The sequence below is a fragment of the Rattus norvegicus genome, chromosome 17 (genome assembly GCF_036323735.1).
Source record: "Rattus norvegicus strain BN/NHsdMcwi chromosome 17, GRCr8, whole genome shotgun sequence".
NCBI classification, from domain to species: Eukaryota; Metazoa; Chordata; class Mammalia; order Rodentia; family Muridae; genus Rattus; species Rattus norvegicus.
Window position 1 is genome coordinate 90,582,323 of NC_086035.1, and position 22,574 is coordinate 90,604,896.

At 37.0% G+C, this 22,574-nt stretch overlaps 1 protein-coding gene across 8 annotated transcripts in view; it reads left to right on the forward strand.

Moving 5' to 3' along the window:
* LOC102549174 (ankyrin repeat domain-containing protein 26-like) overlaps positions 1-22,574 on the forward strand; it is a 246,026-nt gene that overhangs the window by 206,131 nt on the left and 17,321 nt on the right. For 3 of the 8 annotated variants that reach the window (XM_017600748.3, XM_063276815.1, XM_063276813.1), the window contains exons 15-18: positions 189-309; positions 1,550-1,840; positions 2,587-2,789; positions 15,842-22,443. In XM_017600748.3, coding sequence (XP_017456237.2) covers positions 189-309; positions 1,550-1,840; positions 2,587-2,789; positions 15,842-16,112 — 886 coding nt within the window. In that variant the 3' untranslated portion in view covers positions 16,113-22,443. The remainder of the gene's footprint in view (positions 1-188; positions 310-1,549; positions 1,841-2,586; positions 2,790-15,841; positions 22,444-22,574) is intronic. The other 5 variants (XM_063276816.1, XM_063276814.1, XM_039096170.2 and 2 more) reach the window with 4 other exon arrangements.

The window sequence follows — 22,574 nt, forward strand, 5'->3', positions numbered from 1 at the left end:
TTACAATTGAAAGATTTTAGTTACTAGCCAGTTAAACCAGTAAGCTAAACATTTGTAAAGTACAGGCTGCAGGATCAAGAGTTTAAAGCCAGTTTGCCTCAAAAGCAGCACAAACACGCATGTGCATCCACATGTGCATCCACATGTGCAATGATAGTAATACTTAGTTGTTCTGTACATTCTTCTAGGTTTAAGAATCTGTGCTCAATGGCGAAGGACTCAGACTCACATAAAAGTAGAGAGTTTACACAGAATGCTTCAAGTACAACTCACCGCGAAAACGATGTGGTACTTAACCTAAGAAAGACGGTACATTTAAATTCATTTTTGGATAAAAATTTCATCTAATTTAGTACAATGTAAATATAAAGAGTTTGGAAAATTTTGTAAACTTGAAAAACTTAAAAAAACTGTCCTTTAAATTGAAAATGTGTTATATTTGTGTCTTGAAATTCCCATGCTGTTCTAAACGCAGGTGGTATACCCCTGCCTGAACAGAAGTCATAGGAACCAAGTCCCAGACTCTGTATGTTCAGAAACAACAATTTTGTACAATTACTTCCTTCTATTAAACAAAATATGGTTCAGGCTGGATTTTTATAGTTCATGATTCATGAAGTAATTTTCAAGCTCATATAAAGACTGATGACTTTGTATACCTCAAAATTTCAGAGAATTGAGGCAATTTATCAAAGATAAGTAATTTTCAATTAATAGTTGGAATCACTAAATTTCAAAAGTAGTTTCTATGTCATGGAAAAAAATTCAGTCTAGGAGGGGATGAGATGGCCTTCTCCACAGAAAAATAAGGGGAAGTAAACATTAGGAATCTTGAAAAGGAGAAAATGTATCCAATTTTCTCAAATTAGAATAAAAGCTTGTATTTTCTTAATTTCTTCAAAGGGATGATATATACTCTAGCTTTATTTTTCTCATTTTTCTTTTCTTTTTTTTTTTCGGAGCTGGGGACCGAACCCAGGGCCTTGCGCTTCCTAGGCAAGCGCTCTACCACTGAGCTAAATCCCCAACCATTTTTCTTTTTTTCTTTTTTGCTTATTTTACATGAGTCTTCCAGTTATATTGCCTTTCATTATCTGTGGGGAAGAAATGCATGTTGTAACAGAAACAATGATTTGACAGCCATTCTGATGTTAAAGTAGGTAAAACACACACGAGAATCTCACTTATGTACCTGATAATGCTTGGGGAGTTTTCTTGATTGAGAAAACAATTTAGAGGTTCTCTCTCTCTCTCTCTCTCTCTCTCTCTCTCTCTCTCTCTCTCTCTCTCTCCCCCCTCCCCCATCTCACTCTTGTGTATGTGTATTTTGCTTGATTCATTTGGTTGGATTTTTTTAGATTTAAGGTTAATAATTCAATAATATACTGAACAAAAGTATAAGTTAGAAAACCAATAACTCTAGGTTCATACAGAAATTGCTTAAATTCATCCTGAATTCAACTGAAGTCATGCTGAAATTTCTATTGATGTTGTGTTACCTTTTTTCTGCCTACTGCATTATTAGAAAATATTAATTGTTTTCACTCAGCTTGAAAGTATCGAAACAAAACTGCAACAGGAAATATTCCACTGGCAATGCCTGGAGGATGAACATAATCACCTGCAGCCGAAAGCAGCAGATACAACAGCAGCCCAGGAGAAATGTGAAATGCTAGAGGGTGGAATAAAGAAGCTTGAAGAGACACTACTCAGGATTAAAACACATATGGACAAGAATATGGTAGAGCATAGTGAGATAGAAAAGCATAAGAGAACCATTGAAGAGCAACATAGAAGTCAAGCAATGGAAGAAATTAACAAATTGAACCAATTTTTACAGGTGACTGTAGTTGTCTGTCTTGTGCAATAATTAACTCCACGTCAAATTTCATTTTCAATGTATTATGTGTATCATTGTATATGTTTCGTCTGTGTTTCACAGCAGTTTCTTGTAGACTTCTGGATAAACAAGCCATCCACTTCTATTGATAACCATCTTTGTTTTATTAAATAAATTCATCTTTTTTTAAGATTTCTGGTTTTCAGTGGGGAATCATGTGATCTTTAAGATTACTTAAAAATTGTGAGAAAGAAAATAATTGTGATGTGGATATGATAATCTACTTCAGTGTTTTAAAGTTTCATGCTTTAATATAAAATTGTATTATATTATTAATTTTGGAATTATTATATGAATACTTCAGGGAGGAGGATGGAGTTTTGTGGTTGGTATCTCTTTTTCATCCACAAGTCCCTTAAAAATTCTGTTTAAATGCCCCTATTTAGTGATGATAAAGAATTTGAACTCCAACTTCTTTCTGTTTTATTTAAAATATTCTCTCTTTCATGGATTCAAAAATAAATTACACAATGATTATCTGTTGTGTGGTTATGTTTCAAATAAGTTTTTCCTTTATTTAGAATATATAGAGATATTTGTAATTTAAACAGAAAATTTCTGTTATTTGAAGTCATTTACTTAGTTTATTCTTGGTAAATTCAAACATGAATACAACGTATTTTGATCACATCAACCTCCTATTCCCTATAAACTTTCCTTGGACTTCCTATTTTAATGTTCTTTAGGAAGAAGCTGCCTCTGACCAAAAGAAAGAGCAGAGAAAACAGGATTATATCATGTCGATGGAGCACAGAATTAAGGCTATGGAAGCTGAGATGGTGGAAATAAAATCTCGTACAATTTCTATGAAAACAGAACTGAGATTACATAAAAAAAGCTATAGAGCTGAATTGAAAACTGAAGAATCTTTGGAATACGAACTTGAAAAGTAAGTCAGAGCATAGATGCATAGAAAGACGGTGATTAGATTTAATGAGTCCTGTGTCTGTTCTGCCAAAGGGCTTGGCCACTCAGTGAGGCAGGATAAGGCAAGTTGACAGTGGTTGCTCCATGCTGTCCCCTGGCAGGTGTTGGGCTCTGGGAAGCCTCAGGACACTGCTCCAGGGGTGGGAAAGTCTGAGCTCTGGACACATCAAGAGCTTACTCGGAGGGGGGGGGGTGTCTCCGGGGCCTTCGAGGAGGCTAGGGCTGTCTAGTTCTCAGGCTCTTTGGGCATCCAGGCACTGCTGGGAGCTGCAGAAGAGTTGAGAATGGAGTGGGGGCTCACAGACTGGATCGAGCCTGGGGTCAAGGGGAAAAGGGGGGACCTCCTCCAGCTGGTCCTGCAGGGGAGTCTTTGGCTTGCCAGTGGCTTCTGCAGGCTTGGTGGTGGTGGTTGGCAACCCAGAGAGGGCTTCTATCAGAGATTAGCCTGCAGCTCTATAGGTGAAGGTCTTTTCTGTAACTCCTCACAGAGGATCCTGATGAAAAGAGGCAGTCCATGGTTTTAAGACATTTATTGTCATGGCAGAAAGTGGATGAATTAAACCGTACCCCACTTCTCAGGGTGAGCCTGAGATTAAATACCTTTTGCAGGGAGGAGTGTCTGGAAGGAAAGGTTATTGGCTAAGCCTCCAGGTCTTTAGGTACATCATTTTAATGGAGATCTGTCTTGAGCCTCCATGACCTGTGGTCATTTCCTCTACCTGTGGAGAGGTTTAGGGCCTTGCCCTTACCTGACTGATGGCCACAAATCTATGGAGGGCTGTGGCTAGTGACAGGGTCTGGTTTGCCGGGAATCAGGTGAAATACCTACCATCCCTTTCAGGTTCTCTGGGGTTTCAAGCCTTTGCTCAACAGAGAACCAGGGGCTTTTCACTGTCACACAACAGTAGAGTGAATTTAAACTGTATTCTGTAGTGAAATGGCTCATATGGTTATTAGCGTCTAAAAGAACATTACCTTCCACAAATAACATCTATATATGTACTTCCCTTTAAATCATGTATGTAGGAAAGACAGCATTCCTTAACTGCTGTGTTCTGTTGGATGTAACTTTATTCCCTTTTAATAATTGTATATGTTAATCTGAGGTGTGGACATTCAGCTAAGTATATATGCAGCTTGCTAATTCCTAATTCATACAGCTGTAATTTTAGGAATCTTCTCATCAATGTCTACTGAAGTAGAAGTGTTTGAAGGAAGGTTATGACAGAAATAAAGGATGTGGCACAGACCACGAAGTCTGTTATTCTGGCTCCTAGGAAGTTATCTATGTTTAATAGACAAGATGGGTGTTACCTGGAGAGAATCCGGAGGCAAACTATACATTAAAGTTTTCCTACTTTACATAAGGAGCTATACTTGCTGTTGACCTTAAGGACACTGCAAGAGTGAAGGAAAGTATAGTTTATGAAGTATCTAAACACAATCGTGCATTCAGTATGGGAGGGAGGGCTGCATGAGTGGCCAAAATGGCAGTTCTAAAGCTGAACTCGATGAAGAGCTTATGAACTACTGGCCTCAGGGGATAGGATTATTTTTTTTTTTAATCCTGGCTCAGCTTTTGAGTTCCCCCTAAATCTTGTTGTTTATTTATTTATTTTTTGTCGTTCAGGCCTTTTAATAGCTAATAGGATTCTTCTGGTGACATTTTTTAAAATTGTATTTTTTATTTACATTTTAAATGTTCTCCCATTTCCTGGTTTCCCTTCCAGAAACCCACTATCACACCAACCACCGCCCCCTGCTTCTATGAGGGTGCTCTCCCACCCATCCTACCTCCCCACCCTGACATTCCCCTATACTGGTACATCAATCCTTGACAGGACCAAGGGCCTTTTCCCCCAATGATGCCTGACAAGGCCATCCTCTGCTGCAAATGCAGATGGAGCCATAGGTCCATCCCTGTGTTCTCTTGGGATGGTGATTTCGTCTTTGGGAGCTCTGAGGGGTCTGGTTGGTTGATATTGTGTTCTTCTTATGGTGTTGCAAACCCCTTCAGGTACTTCAGTCCTTTCTTTGACTCCTTCTTTGCTGACTGTATCTTCAGTTGAATGGTTGACTGCAAGCATCTGCCTCTGTAATTGTCATGCTCTGGCAGAGCCTCTCAGCAGACAGTTATATCAGGCTGCTATCAGCATTCACTTCTTGGCATCTGCATTATGGTCTGTGTTTGGTGGCGGTATATGGGATGCATTCCCATGTAGGGCAGTCTCTGGATGGCCTTTCAGTCTCTGCTCCACACTTTGTCTCCATATTTCCTGCTGTATTTTTGTCCCCCTTCTAAGAAGGACTGAAGTATCCACATTTTTGTCTTCCTTCTTCTTGAGATTCATGTGGTTTGTGAATTGTATCTTGTGTAATCTGAGTTTTTAAGCTAATATCCAATTATCAGTGAGTTCATACCATGTATGTTCTTTTGTGATTGGGTTACCTCACTCAGGGTGATATTTTCTAGTTCTATTTGCCTAAGATTTTCATGAAGTTATTGTTTTAATAGCTGAGTAGTAGTATTCCATTGTATAAATGTACCACATTTTCTGTATCTATTCATCTGATGAAGGACATCTGGGTTCTTTCCAGCTTCTGACTATTATAAATAAGGCTGCTATGAACATAATGGAGCATGTGTCCTTGTTATATGTTGGAGCATCTTTTGGGTATATGCCAAGGAGTGGCATAGCTGTGTTCTCAGGTAGTACTATGTCCAATTTTCTGAGGAACTGACAGACTGATTTCCAGAGTGGTTGTACCAGTTTGCAATCCCACCAACAGTGGAGGAATGTTCCTCTTTCTCCACATTTTCACCAGCATCTGTTATCCTGAAGTGTACTACCTCATCTTTTTTGATAGCTTTTGGTTGAAAGTCAATTTTATTTGATATCAGAATGATTACTCCTGCTTGTTTCTTGGGACCATTTGCTTGGAAATTTTTTTCCAGCCTTTTACTCTGAGGAAGTGTCTGTCTTTGTCACTGAGTTGGGTTTCCTGTATGCAGCAAAATGCTGGGTCCTCTTTGCATATCCAGTCTGTTAGTCTATGTCTTTTATTGGGGAATTGAGTCCATTGACTTGAGAGTTATTAGAGACCAATGATTGTTGTGTCCTATTATTTTTGTTGTTAGAGGTGGAATTATGTTTGTGTGACTATCTTCTTTTTGTTTAGTTGAAAGATTACTTTCTTGCTTTTTCTAGGGTGTAGTTTCCCTCCTTATGTTGGAGTTTTCCATCTATTATCCTTTGTAGAGCTGGATTTGTGGAAAGATATTGTGTAAATTTGGTTTTGTCATGGAATATCTTGGCTCTTCTGTCTAATAGTTTTGCTGGATATAGTAGCCTGGGCTGGCATTTGTGTTCTCTTAGGGTCTATATGACATTTGCCCAGAATCTTCTAGCTTTCATAGTCTCTGTAGAGAAATCTGGTGTAACTATAATAGGTCTGCCCTTAAATGTTATTTTTTTGCCCTTAAGTGACCTTTTTCTTACTGCTTTTAATATTCTTTCTTTGTTTAGTGCATTTGTTGTTTTGAATACTATGTGACAGGGGGAATTTCTTTTCTGGTCCAATCTATTTGGAGTTCTGTAAGCTTCTTGTGTGTTTATGGCCATCTTTTTCTTTAGGTTAGGGAAGTTTTCTTCTAGAATTTTGTTGAAGATAATTACTGGCACTTTAAATTGTGAGTCTTCACTCTCTTCTATACCTATTATCCTTAAGTTTGATCTTCTCATTGTGTCCTGGATTTCCTGGATATTTTGGGTTAGGAATTTTTTGCATTTTTACATTATCTTTGATGGTTGTGTCAATGTTTCCTATAGTATCTTCTGCCCCCGGGATTCTCTCTTCTATCTCTTGTATTCTGTTAGTAATGTTTTCATCTATGATTCCTGATCTCTTTCCTAGGTTTTCTGTCTCCAGCATTGTCTCTCTTTTGATTGATTTCTCTATTGTTTCTATTGTTTCTATTTCCATTTTTAGATTCTGGATGGTTTTGTTCAATTCCTTCACCTGTTTGGTTGTGTTTTCCTGTAATTCTTTAAGAAATTTTTGTGTTTCCTCTTTAGGGACTTCTACCTGTTTACCTGTGTTTTCCTGTATTTCTTTAAGGGAGTTATTTATATCCTTCTTAAAGTCTTCTATCATCATAATGAGATATGTTTTTAAATCTAAATATTGCTTTTCTGGGATAACCAGTATTTACTGTGGTGGGATACGTGGGAAATTTAAAAAATCATCAGAAAATACTGGAAAAGCAAGACAATGCTGGAAATAGAAAACCTACAAGACAGATCAGGAGTCATAAATGCAAACATCACCAACAGAATATAAGAGATGGAAGAGAGAATCTCAGGGGCAGAAGATACCATAGAAAACATCGACACAACCATGAAAAATAATGTAAAGTGCAAAAAGATCCTAACCCAAAACATCCAGGAAATTCAGGACACAATGAGAAGATCAAACTTAAGGATAATAGGTATAGAAGAGATTGGAGACTACCAACTTAAAGGGTCAGTAATTATCTTCAACAAAATTATAGAAGAAAACTTCCCTAACCTAAAGAAAGAGATGCCCATAAACATACAAGAAGCCTACAGAACTCTAAATAGATTGGACCAGAAAAGAAATCCCTCCCATCACATAATAGTCAAAACACCAAATGCACAAAAAAGAAACAACATTAAAAGCAGTAAGGGGAAAAGTTCAAGTAACATATAAAGTTAGACCAGACTTCTCTACAGAGGCAATGAAAGCCAGATGATCCTGGCCAGATGTCATACAGACCCTAAGAGAACACAAATGCCAGCCCAGGCTACTATATCCAGCAAAACTCTCAATTACCACAGATGAAGAAACCAAGATATTCCATGACAAAACCAAATTTACATAGTATCTTTCTTCTAATCCAGCCCTACAAAGGATAATAGATGGAAAATTCCAACACAAGGAGGGAAAGTACACCCTAGAAAAAGCAAGAAACTAATCGCCTTGTAGTGAAACCAAAAGAAGAGAGACACACAAAATTCCACCTCTCACAACAAAAATAACAGGAAACTACGATTGCTATTCCTTAATATCTCTTAACATCAATGCACTTAACTCCCCAATAAAAATATATAGCCTAACAGACTGGATATGTAAAGAAGACCCAGCATTTTGCTGCATACAGGAAATATACCTCAGAGACAAAGACAAACAGTACCTCAGAGTTAAAGGCTGGAAAACAAATTCCAAGCAAATAGTATGAAGAAACAAGCTGGAGTAGCCATTCTAATATTGAATAAAATCGACTTTCAACCAAAAGTTATCAAAAAAGATAAGGAAAGACACTTTATATTCATCAAAGGAAAACATTCACCAAGGTGAACTCTCAATACTACATATCTATGCTCCAAATGCAAGGGCACCTACATTCATAAAAGAAACCTTACTAAAGCTCAAAGCACACAGTGTATCTCTCTCTCTCTCTCTCTCTCTCTCTCTCTCTCTCTCTCTCTCTCACATACATACACACACACACATACACACACACACACACACACACACAATAATAGTAGGAGACTTCAATACTCCTCTCTCATCAATGGACAGATCATGGAAACTAAACAGAGACATAGAAAAACTAAAAGAAGTTATGAACCAAATAGATTTAACAGATATCTATAGAACATTTCATCCACAAACAAGAGAGTATACCTTCTTCTCAGCAGCTCATGGTACCTTCTCCAAAACTGACCATATAATGGGTCCCAAAACAGGCCTCAACAGATACAAGAAGATTGAAATAGTCCCATGCATCCTATCAGACCACCACAGTCTAAGGCTGGTTTTCAATAAACAACAATAAGGAAAGAATGCCCACATATACATGGAAGTTGAACAGTCCTCTACTCAATGATAACTTGGTCAAAGAAGAAATAAAGAAATTTGACTTTTTAAAATTTAATGAAAACGAAGGCACAACATACCCAAACTTTTGGGACACAAAGCAGTACTAAGAGGAAAACTCATAGCTCTGAGTGCTTCCAAAAAGAAACTGGAGTGAGCATAGATTAGCAGGTTGACAGCACATCTAAAAACTCTAGAACAAAAAGAAGCAAATACACCCAAGAGGAGTAGAAGGCAGGAAATAAACTCAGGGCTGAAATCAACCAAGTAGAAACAAAAAGGACTATACAAAGAATCAACAGAACCAAAAGCTGGTTCTTTGAGAAAATTAACAAGATATGCAAACCCTTAGCCAGACTAAGCATAGGGCACAGAGAGTATATCCAAATTAACAAAATCAGAAATGAGTAGGGATACTTAACAACAGAATCTGAAGAAATTCAATCAATCATCAGATCCTACTACAAAAGATTATATTCAACAAAATTGGAAAATCTGGAGGAAATGGACAATTCTCTAGACAAATACAAGAAACCAAAGTTAAATCAGGATCAGATAAACCATCTAAACAATCCCATAACTCCTAAAGAAATAGCAGCAGTTATTAAAATGTTCCAAACCAAAAAGAACCCTGGACCAGATGGGTTTAGTGCAGAATTCTATCAGAACTTCATAGAAGACCTCATACAAATATGTCCAAACTATTCTATGAAATAGGAATAGTTCCTTTTATGAAGCCTCAATTACACTTATACACTAATACACACAAATACCCAACATAGAAAGAGAATTTCAGACCAATTTCTCTTATCATTATCAATGCAAAAATACTCAATAAAATTCTCACAAACGGAATCCAAAGACACATGAAAATGATCATCCATCATAATTAAGTAGGCTTCATCCTAGTGATGCAGGGATGGTTCGATATACAGAAATCCCTGAATGTAATTCACTATGTAAACAAACTCAAAGGAAAAAAACCCCACATGTTCATTTCATTAGATGCTGAGAAAGCAGTTGATAAAATTCAACACCCTTAATGATAAAAATCATGGAAAGATCAGGAATTCAAGGCCCGTACCTAAACATAGTAAAAGCAATATGCAGCAAACTAGTAGCCAACATTAAACTAAATGGAGGGAAACTTGAAGCAATCCCACTAAAAGCAGGGACTAGACAAGGCTGCCCACTCTCTCCCTACTTATTCAGTATAGTACTCAAAGTCCTAGCCAGAGCAATCATTCAACAAAAGGAGGCAAAAGGGATACAAATTGGAAAGGAAGAAGTCAAAATATCACTATTTGCAGATGATATGATAGCATACTTAAGTGACTCCAAAAGTTCCACCAGCGAACTACTAAGCCTGATAAACAACTTCAGCAAAGTGGTTGGGTATAAAGTTAACTAAAACAAATTAGTAACCTTCCTATACTCAAAAGATAAAGAGGCTGAGAAAGATATTAGGAAATGACACCCTTCACAATAGACCCAAATAACAAAATACCTTGGTTGTGACTCTAACCAAGCAAGTGAATGATTTGTATGAGAAGATCTTCAAGTCATGGCCATTTTGACAAAAGCAATCTGCAGATTCAATGTAATCCCCATCAAATTTCAAAGGCATTCTTTATAGAATTAGGAAGAAAAATTTGCAAATTCATTTGGAATAACAACAAACCCAGTATAGGGATAACTCCTCAACAAGAAAAGAGCTTCTGATGGAATCATCATCCCTGACCTCAAGCTGTGTTACAGAGCAATAATGGTAAAAACTGTATGGTATTGGTACAGAGACAGGCAGGTAGATCAGTGGAATAGAATTGAAGACCCAGAAATGAACCCACACACCTATGGTTACTTGATCTGTGGCAAAGGAGCTAAAATCATCCAGTGGAAAAAGATAACATTTTCAACAAATGGTGCTGGTTTAACTGGACGTCAGCATGTAGAAGGATGCAGATCTATCCATTCTTATCACCATGTACAAAGCTTAAGTCCAAGTGTATCAAGGACTTCCACATCAAACCAGATACACTCAAACTAATAGAAAAAAAGTGAGGAAGAGCCTCAAATACACAGGCACTGGGGGAAATTTCCTGAACAAAACACCAATGGCTTATGCTCTAAGATCAAGAATGGATAAATGGGACCTCATAAAACTGCAAAGCTTCTGTAAGGCAAAGGACACTGTCACTAGGACAAAATGGCAACCAACAGATTGGGAAAAGATCTTTAGACTCCAGAGAGCCAAATGTTCTATTAAAAGTGGGGTACAGAGCTAAACAAAGAATTCTCAGCTGAGCCAAACGGCTGAGAAGTACCTAAAGAAATGTTCAACATCCTTAGTCATCAGGGAAATGCAAATCAAAATAACTCTGAGATTCCACATCACAGCAAATAGAATGGCTAAGATAAAAAACGACAACAAAAAATACCTCAGGTGACAGTAGATGCTGGTGAAGTGGTGGAGAAAGAGGAACACTCCTCCATTGTTGGTGGGATTGCAAAGTGGTACAACCTCTCTGGAAATCAGTCTGGAGGTTCCTCAGAAAATTGCACATTGCACTACCTGAGGACCCAGATATACCTCTCTTGGGCATATACACAAAAGATGCTCCAACATACAACAAAGACACGTGCTCCACTGTGTTCATAGCTGCCTTATTTATAATAGCCAGAAGTTGTAAAGATCCCCGATGCCCTTCAACAGAGGAATGGATACAGAAAATGTGGTACATATAACAAAATGGAGTACTACTCAGCTATCAAAAACAATGACTTCATGAAATTCATAGGTAAATGAATGGGACTAGAAAATTTCATCCTGAGTGAGGTAACCCAATCATAGAAAAACACACATGTTATGCACTCACTTATAGTGGATATTAGACCAAAAGTTCAAATTATCCAAGATACAATCCACAGAAATCATGAAACTCAAGAAGTAGGATCACCAAAGTGCAGATGCTTCAGTCCTTCTTAAAAGGGGGAACAAAAATATTCATAGGGGTGAATATGGAGACAGAGTTTGGAGCAGAGCCTGAGGGAATGGCCATTCAGAGCCTGCCCCACCTGGGGACACAGCCCATATATATACAACCACCAAAACTAGATATTGATGAAGCTATGAAGTGCATGCTGAAAGGATCCTGATATAGCTGTCTTCTGAGGGTCACAGTACGAGTATGATAAATACAGAGGGGAAGCTAGCAGCAAACCATTGAACTGAGAGCGGGGTCCCAGTTTGAGACATTAGAGAAAGTATTGAAGAAGCTGAGGGGCTTCCACTTCACAACAACACCACCAACCAACCAGAGCTCCCAGGGACTAAAGCACTACCCAAAGCCTACACATGGACTGACCCATGGCTCCAGGTGCACATGTAGCAGAGGATGGCCTTGTTGGGAATCAATAGATGGAGAAACCCTTGGTCTTCCCAAGGCTGGATCCCTCAGTGTAGAGGAATATCGGGGGAGAGGGAGTAGAAGGGGTAGGAAGGGGTGACTGGGGAGGAAGAAAATCCTTGTAGAAAAAGGGGAGGGAGATGGGATACTGCTCTTGGTGGGAAACCGGGAAAGGGAATAACATCTGAAATGTAAATAAAAATATCCAATTAAAAAAAAAAGGAAAGAGTGGGCAGCTTTTTCTTGCCCTGATTTTAGTGAAATTGCTTTAAGTTTTTTTCCATTTACCTTGATGTTGGCTATTGGCTTGCTGTATGATGCTTTGATTATGTTTAGGCATATGTTATTTATCTCTGACACCCCTAAAACTTTTAATATGAAGGAGTGTTGTATTTTTTCAAAGGCTTTTTCATCATGTAATGAGATGTTCATGTGACTTTTTTGTTTCAGTTTGTTTATATGGTGGTTTTACTCGATGGATTTTCATTTAGTGAACCATCCCTTCATCTTTTGGATACAGCCTATTTGACCATGATGTTTTCATGAGTTCCCGGATTCAATTTACGAGTATTTTTGAGTATTTTTGCACCAATATTTAAAAGAGAAATGGGTCTGAAGTCCCTTTTCTTGTTTGAGTATTTGTGTGGTTTAGGTATCAGACTGGCTATGGCCTCATATTATACGTTTGACAGTGTTCCTTCTGTTTCTATTTTGTGGACTTTCTGAGGATTATTGGGATTAGCTGTTCCTTGAAAGTCTGCTGTAATTCTGAACAAAAACCATCTGCCTCACCCCCTTTTTTGTTTTGTGATACTTTTAAATACTGCTTCCATTTTGTTAAGCTTTACAGGATAGTTTAAATAGTCTACCTGATCTTTATTTAAGTGGTAAATGACACCTGACTAGACAATCATCCACTTTGTTTAGATTTTGGTTTTGTGCAGGCTTTTGAAGTAGGACTTCATGATTTTTTAATTTCCTCAGTTTCTGTTGTTATGTTGCCATTTTTATGAGGGATTTTTTTTTAATTTGGGAATTGTCTGTCTGCCTTTTAGGTACTTTGTCTAAGGGTTTGTTTATCTTGTTGATATTCTCAAAGAAACAGCTCTAGGTTTTGTTGAATCATTGTATTGTTCTCTTTGTTTTTAATTGATTTACTTCAGCCCTGGATTTGATTATTTCCTGCTGTTCACTCCTCTTTGGTGTATTTACTTCCTTTTTTTCCTTGAACTTTCAGGTGTGCCATTAAGATGTTAGTATGTGGTGTCTCCATTTTTTTTTAATAAAGACACTTAGAGTTATGAGTTTTCCTCTTAGCACTGCTTTCATTGTGTCACATATGTTTGGGTTTGTTGTGCCTTCCTTTTTACTGAGTTCTGAAAAGTGTTTAATTTCTTTTCTTTCTTTCTTTCTTTCTTTCTTTCTTTCTTTCTTTCTTTCTTTTTTTTTTTGTTCTTCCCTAACCAAGTGATAATTGAGAAGGCAGTTGTTCACTTTCCATGAATATTTGGGTGTTCTTCTGTTATTGAAATCCAGCCTTAATCCATAGGGATCTTATAAATTGCAAGGGGTTAATTCAATCTTCTTTGATCTGTTGAGGCTTGCTTTGTGCCTGATTATATCATTAATTTTGGAGAAGGTTCCATGAAGTGCTGGGAATAAAATATATTCTCTTGTGTTTTGGTGAAAGATTCTATAGATGTCAGTTAGATCCATTTTATCCTATTATTTGTTAATTTCATGATTTCTATGTTTAATTTCTGTCTTGATGACCTTTCCATTCCTGAGATTCAGGTGTTGAAGTCTGCCATTATTAACACATGCATTTTCCCATGCTGTTTTAATATTCCGTATTTGTTCTATAGATTTTGTGTTTTAATTGTTATGTGGCAGTCGAGTTTTCATTTCTGTTGCAGTATAATTGGTGTTCTATGAGCCTGCTCTATCTTTATAGGCATCTTCTACTTTTGGTTGGTAAAGTTTTCTGTAGTTTTGTTCAAAATATTTTCTAGGCCTTGGAAGTGAGACTTTCCCCCTTCTTCTATTACTATTACTTTTAAGTTAGGTCTTTTCATGGTTTCCCAGATTTCCAGGATGTTTTGTGTCAGGAAATTTTTAGATTTAACATTTTCATTGACTGCTGTATTTCTTCTATATCTTCTATGCCTGAGATTATTTCTTCTATCCCCTGTATTCTGTTGCTCATGGTTGCCTCTGTTGTTCCTGTTCTTTTCTCTAAGATTTCCACCTCTAGGATTCTGACAGTTCATGTTTTATTCATTGCTTCTATTTCCATGTTTAGGACATCACAGTTTTATTTCTTTCACCTGTTTAATAGTATTTTCCTGTATATTTTTTAAAAGGTTTGTTTCCTCTTTAAACACCTCTACCTGTTTGTATTTTCCTATATTTTTTTTAAAAAGATTTATTTCATTTATATGAGTATACTGTATACCAGAAGAGGGCATCAGATCCCATTACAGATGGTTGTGAGCCACCATGTGGTTGCTGGGATTTGAACTCAGGAACTCTGGAAGAGCAACCAGTGCTCTTAACCCATGAGCCACCTCTTTCTACATTTCTTTACTGAATTTATTCATTTCCTCTTTAAAGGACTCTGTCATCTTTATAATATTGAATCAAAGGTCATTTTCTTGTGCTTCATTTGTGGTAAGATATTTGTGGCTTGCTGTAGAAGGGTATCTGTGCTTGTCATATTGGCCTGGCCTGGCTTTTGTTAATTATGTCCTATCCATCTGGCTTTTATCTATGTGTATGGCTTTGGTCCCTTGATGAATCTTTTATAGTAGGTATTGGGGGGGGGGTTAAATCCAATAATCCTGGTGTGGCAGACCTCTGATCAATATCCTTGGATTGTATGGTTCCAGATCTGCAGGTCTGTGTGGTTAAGCAGCTGCAGATCTGATGAAGGTGGGCAGAGAGATTGGGGGAGAATGGATGTTCCCTTGGGATAACAGGCTGCTCAGTGCAGCTGGGCTTACTCCAGAGGACTTAGAAAGCAAGGAAGATGGGTGGGGGGAGGGAACTTTACCTGTCTGTTTCAGGCTCAGCAGATCTGATGAAGTTGGGCAGAGAGGCGGCAAGAGAATGGAGGTCTATCTGGGATATTAGGCTGCTCAGTCTGTTTAGACACTTTTTTCTTACTTGTATTTTTGCTTGTATTTTTTTGGTTTCTGATTTTGTGAATGTGTGTACATATGTTTCTCAGTCTGTTTTGTTTCTTGCCTTTCACAAAGAAATAGAAAGAAAAGGCATGTAGTTGCCTTTGTAGGGAGCTGATAAGACCTAGGAGAAATTTAGGGAAGTGAAAATTATGATCAGTTTGCCATGTTTTTTAATAAAAAATAAAATATATAACATGTATCATTGTTTTCACTTAAGTTATAAATAATATAATCATGTTAAGTTTTCTAAAATTTTTATGTACATCTATAAATACTAAAATCATTTTTTTCAATGTTATCTAATAAAAAGTATATGACTCGTGGAAAAAAAATCACCTTTGAATTGTCAGAACTAATTGTACTAATTTAAACTCAAAATTATAATAGTTTTTTTCTGAAATATTTTGACTGGTAAAAGATTATGTAATGGGAAATCCCATCTATTCTTAAAGCAATTGTTAAAATTCAAGTTTGGGTGTCATTTAGGAAAAGAATGTGATATGAACTATTTTCCTATGCAGTATTTCCGGCACTCGTGTGAAAGTTCAGCACACCAACTCCAAGGTTGTCATTTCGAAAAGGAGGAACAGACAGTCACAAGTCCAAACTCACACCAAATCTGGCTCAGGGGGAGCTTATGACAGAAGCCTTCAGAATGATCTTGGACTCAACAGAACAGGAGCATGTAGTGAGGGCCATGATATCAGTCCAATGTCGAAACGGAAAGCTTGGTGGGATAGCTTATTAATGTTAGTTATGGTTTTGCTTCTCTATAGTGTTTCAGGTTTCTAATAGTATTGTATTTTAATTTTGATGAACCACTGAATTGTATAGCTGACTCAAAATTCTCATTTTCCAGACATGCTCCCTTGTTAACCTGAGTCAGTAAATGGAACAAAATTGAAATATTTTAAATTTGCTTCCAACTGGCAACTGAATTAGATTTTTAGAGCTTGTAGAGAAGGTATAGTGGTTAGAGGTTTTTGCCACAGAATAGCAAGAGCATTCACTCCCTGAACCCAACGTAGTGTGAGGAGAGCACCTCCATGTTGTCTTCTGACTATAACAGAGGAGGTGTGACATGCACCTTTAAATAACTTAAGGCGTAATCTAATTACATTCATTTTTAGCTTTTAGCAACACTATTTTGTCTTGGCCCTAAATTTTTAGTGGTTTTATTAATAAACTCTTTGGTCAATATCTGTTATTTTCAGTAAAAGTTTGAAAGTTAAACTCTTTTCTTTCTTTTTTTTTTTTGGACCCAATTGGTAAGATATAACTGCCCACCTAAACATACAAAGCCCAGTACCATCCATGCCGTAAGAGCATTAATAACAACCTGTAAATACACACAGCCATCACCTGCATGACTTCTCTCTCTCTCTCCTGTCTTCCTCCTTTCTGTTCCAGTCTCCTCCTCTTCCTTCAAACTTCTCTCCCGCCCATCCTTCCTTCTCCTCCAATGACAGGCCTCCTTCTATCCTGTACCTGCCCCTCACCTGTACTTTACAAATTCAATGGGGAGGTGGTTCTGGTGAAGTCACCTGAGTCCTGAGTATGTGACTAGGCAGCTGTCCTTGGGGCAGTGGAATTAGCATCAAAATACAGATAACTCCAGGGCAAACCACAAAATTTCCCCCTTTTTGTCCAGTCAAAAGGCCTTTTCACTTATATATATAAACTGAGTACAATTATTACCATTCTACAATTTATAAAACATATGATATACTCAATACCCAGTCCATCACTTTATCAGTTAAACAGAACATTTAGTTATCCATTCCAGCTTAAGAAAGGCTTAAAATCTATATTATATCTTGGCTACCTTGTATACTATCTGATAACTATCTAATAAAATATGTAATTTTAGAGTTAAACAGCCTGATAGGCTATGAGACTATAATCAGTCTTCCACCTCATCAGAAATCTGAGAATGACCAAATATCTATACACATAGGAAGCCTAACACAACTTCCAGAACTGAGAGGTTGTAGAGACAAATCTCCACTAGCACAGTCCCCTGTTAGCAACATGTGGTGCAAGTCTTCAGCCTTCTGGCCCAAAATTAACTGACAGACTGTTGAAACACAGATTTTGAAGGACTTTTTGAAGGACTGATCATCCTGTCTTGGCAGAGTTTATCAGTCAACTATTCTACATAATTCATCCTTTTCTGGACAGCATTAGTCTGCAGATGAAACAGGCAGTTTTGTCCAGTGGCTGCCTAGCCACAAAGTATTGCCTCAGCTGGAGGTAGGGATGTTCACATTCTTCATTAACTCTGCCAAAGGGGAACTGTTAGGATAAATAACTTTAAATCTCAAATTTTATGGATTTCTGATATTTTTGAAAACTACCTATCTATACAAGACAATCTGGACTGTTATCTTTATATCTTAATATTATCTTGAAAGTACTCTCACAAAGTCAGCAATATATTTGCTACTTGGCCCTTAACTCACATGTGTAATCAACTCAGAAGTTTGTAATGACATCAATAGAAGGACTGGTTCTAAACCTTGTACTATTAAACTTTGTCCAAAAAATTCTATACCAAAGCAGAGATACGATTTTAGCTTAGTTACCAAATGAGATTATGACTGTATAACTCAATCTAGCTAATTCCTCCCTGTTAAATTACAACCAATAACTTTAAAATAACCACTTTCAGCCTCCCAAAGGTCCAGGGAATTGGAGTGATGACTCCTCTATAACTTCTTCAAGCTGTACATGGGCGTTGAGATAACCTTGGCAGTAAGGGGTAGGAAGAATGAGGCAAATGCTGTAGCCGATGTGTCCTGATTGGACCCAACTGCAAGTCCTTGAGACCAGGAATCCAAGTAGGCACACTGTCTCAAGACAAAAGTTTAGAATCCAGATATCTTTTTGTTTGCTTCCCTTGAATCAATTTTTTCAGGCAGTCTACTTCTATCAAATCTGATCAGTATGACTCGTTGAGGTTTCCAGAGCCTAATCACACTTTTTAAAAACACAAAGGCAAAATCTTTTTCCCAAAATACTTTGTTCCTTAGTCTGTAACCAGAAAAGCTTGTATCTTGCATTTACTCCCAGAGTAGTAATATAACCATAAAACTCAAAGTCACACCCATTATGAAGATTAAACAATTTTTTAAGAAAAGGAAGTAAGCTAAACAATGAACTTGATAGGCTTTTGTACTCTATGATATCAGGATATGAACCCAAAATTCCCGTGGAGCCCACGTTAAGAGAATCTGAGCTTCTTGTTCAAAAGTAACCACAAACCCTCGCTTGCCAGTATCGACAAGCCATATTGCCTTTGGCGGGGTGATTCATAAACAAACCCAATACCTTCTATCAATTCCAATATCAATAAGCAACATATCAAACCAGGACTTTTGCCCAAAATATCTCAATCTGTTAAGCTCTGTACCCAGAGCCACAGATTTTTCTTTAACCTTAATAATATATATATATGTATATATATATGTATATATATATATCCATCTGTTAAGCTCTACTTGGAGCCACAGATTTTTATTTACCCTTAATACTTCTATCATATATGTCTGCATTCACTCTGCCTTGTGTTACAGACATTTATCACAACTCTCTACTTGGAGTTACTGACTAATTTTTCCCTATCTAAGGTCTGAACTGTGGGTGAAAATCCCCACGTGATTCAGGTAATCTCTTTACTCTCCTTAAAACAAACTTAAACACTTTCTATCCATTCTAATACCAATAAACAACTTATCAAACCAGGAATTTAGCCCAAATATATCAATCTGTTAAGTTCTCTACCCGGAGCCACAGATTTTTCTTTAACCTTAATAACTTCTATAATATATGGCTGCATTTACTCTGCTTAGTGTTACAGACAGTTATCACAACTCTACTTGGAGTTAGTGACTAATTTTTCTCTATCTAAGTTCTGAACCATGGGTGAAAATTCCCATGTGATTCAGGTATCTCTTTATTCTCTTCTTCCTAAAAACAAACTTAATCACCTTTTAATGATACCTGTCATTAAGAAGTAGCTTGTCTAACTAGGATTTCAACCCAAAATTCCCATGGAGCCCACGTTAGAAGGAATATGAGTATTCTGAAAGACTTTCTAAACAACTTTCTTTAAAAAGCAGCTTTTAATCTCTAACTCTCTGATCTGCCATTACTTATTACACAGCAGGGGACTTATGGCCTGCCCACCTGTGCTGCTTCCCTGTTTCTTTGTTTAAATTCCACGTGCTTGAGAGATCACATGACTTAACATGGTGCCGGCCTCCTCTTACTTAGAAAATAAAACTTTCTCTCAATTCTTAGGATTGCTAGTGGATTCTAGCCCACAGGTTGGTTCACCGTCTGTTGTAAAATATAAAAAATAAAAAAATAAGGTTGTCTTTTACCTCGCTAGGTCTGACACCTCAGTGCTCCAAGATATCTGCTAGATATCTTGGCTGAAGCACATCCCAACTCCACCTCGGCCCAGTGTCTCCAGTCCCCACACACTTTCGTACACTCAAACCGTCACAAAAAAGAACACACAATAATCTTTGACGCAATTGGTAAGATATAATTGCCCACCTAAGTGCCAGTTCCACTTAGCCCAGTGCCATCCATGCCTTAAGAACATTAGTAACAACCTGTAAATACACAGAGCGGAATCTTAACGTCACCTGCCCTGGCTTCTCTCCCTCTCCCTCCTGTCCCTTCCTGAAAGTTAAACTTTTAACTACAGGTGCACAGCTGAATTTAAGATATGTTTGAACACATGAATTACAAAATTTAAAAATATGAAAATATGCTTTAAAGATCAAATTTGACATCTTCTTAAATGAAAGTAAGCCTTAATTTCTCATTTTCCTTATACCACTTTATTTTATATTGTAGATTTTATTTTCTGAAGAAAGAAGGATAATTCTGAGCTATATATGTAACTTCAAAAATAGCTGAGTAATTTCTAAAGACACTTTATAAGAAAAAGAGTACATTTCTTCTTTTTAATTGAAAATAAATTTTTATGCACTATATTTTAATCCTGGTTTTCTCCTCCCTATCTCTTCCCAAATCCTTCCCACCTCTGACCAAATCCAAACTTTCTCTCTTTAGAAAACAAATGGTGCAACAAATAAACAAACATACCAAAATAAAACAAAGCAAACAGATAAACCAAAAATATCACCCCAAACTCTAACATCCATGAAAAACCACAAGAAACACAGACATGCACGCACACACATGTGCATTCATGCATGTATACAAAAGCACACAAAACTCATTCGTTTTGTTAACAGTTTTAAATAAATTTGTACATAAGACAGCAAATCTTATGCAATTATCCTTCAGGACAAAGGTTCCATCATGTAACTCAGAAAATATTTAAGTGAAGAAGTCCCTCTGAATGGCAGCAGAAGCAGAAACTCATCAAATTATGCACCAACATATTCATCTCTCTCCCTCACATTTTGTTTGACACATTTCTTAGTCTGGAATTTCCATAGAAACATCACTGACTTTAGCAGCACACGGTAAGTGTGCCCTGACACATTTTTATTGTTAAGGGACTGTTTAGTGGAGATTCTATTTATGGTAATAATATTTATTTTTGAGATAGCATAACTAGGCAAAGTAAAAAGTGCAGTTATACAGATTGTAAATCTGTTGTGGTTTCATTTTTATTGTGTAGCTCTACTATTATAATGTTCATTTCAACCAGTGCTCTTGCCATAAAGTTTTGGTGGTCTTTTCATGGATTTCTTATACACAGAAAGCAGATCATATTTGTGTAGAGAGGCCCCATGCTTCATTTGTTTTTCTTGGCTTCCTGCTTTATGCATAATAAGTAAACCACACAGGAGCAAATCTAAAGGAGTGTAGGACAGTATTGCACTGAAATTACAACATAAAAGGGCAAGGTATTAATAACATTATTGTATGCTTTAAAAATGAGAAGTAGCTGAGTTTTCATCATAACTTTGTCATATTTTCTTAAGGCATGATAACAGTCTAAGAATTTCCAAGGCATAGACTTGCTCCACTTCAAACAAACCTTGAATGAATGTGAACTTGTTAAATATGTTGTAGTACATGCAATTCTCATCAGTTATTATTGCAAAATTCAGGTAATGTATCTCTTTGTAAGAGCACAATGAATTCTTGTGTAAACAAAGATGGGTTGTAAACAAAGATGGGTTCTAAAAGATTGTGAAGGCATATTTCTCTTAATATTTTCAAGAAAAAAGGAGGTCTGTGACACTTGCAACTTTCTTGGGTTACTTCGATCATGCTGGACTCATAAGAAGGATTTAAAAATGTCCTTTTGTCCATGTGTAAGACACAGCTCCATAATGTGATTTCTGCTCCATGCCCTGCATGAGACACTATGCTGTTGCTCATGAAAATTTAAGGGTGAATCAAGAACACAGGTCCTAGAGTCCGATAGATATGGCTATTTCAGCTGGGAATGCAAATGTTGTAATAATGTGCAACAGCTAGCTGTCTAAATTGATAGTAAAGGATTCGAAGTTCAGATATAGTATGACATCCCTAGAGCCAGTACTGAGTTGATTATCTCTGGCCCTTAGTGTGTCTCTTTGAATCTTTTTATTGTAAAGTTCTCTTCTACTATATTTTGTCTGAATCTAAGGAGAAATTGTTATCATCCCCTTTATTAAGTGAGTTTTCTCCATAACATCAAACCTCACCATCATATCATCACCAGATTTTATCATCATCTTTATTAAGTGAGTTTTCTCCATAACATCAAACCTTATTGCTTCTGTTACTGTCATGGAGGATTGATCACTGACTCTTAGTATCTGTGCTGTGATCATTGGCTATGACATTCATGTTCATGTGCATATTTCAAATTTGGGTTTACACACTCAATTCTAGGTAGCTATACCCATTCCTTATTTGTTATTATTAATATTTTAAGTTGCATAATAAAATGATCCTTAGGAAGTTTGTGATTTTCATACCTAGCCCTGTGAGTCATACTCATTCTTCGCATGTAGAATTCTAACTGGCAGTACTCTTTTTCCTTTTTGGCTGGCGATTCCTACAAAATATCCAAGCTTCACTACTGAGCTATTCTTCCTTCTCTGATATCAAGTCTTGAAAATGTTCTACAATTTCATCTCAGGTAAAATTGGCTCACTTCATATTTTGGTCAAATATTACTTCAAACTGGTACATCTTACATTGTCATGACAATCAACAATTCTTTGTACTTAATGATATAACCAGACTCAGAACCTCATGGGTCCCCAACAA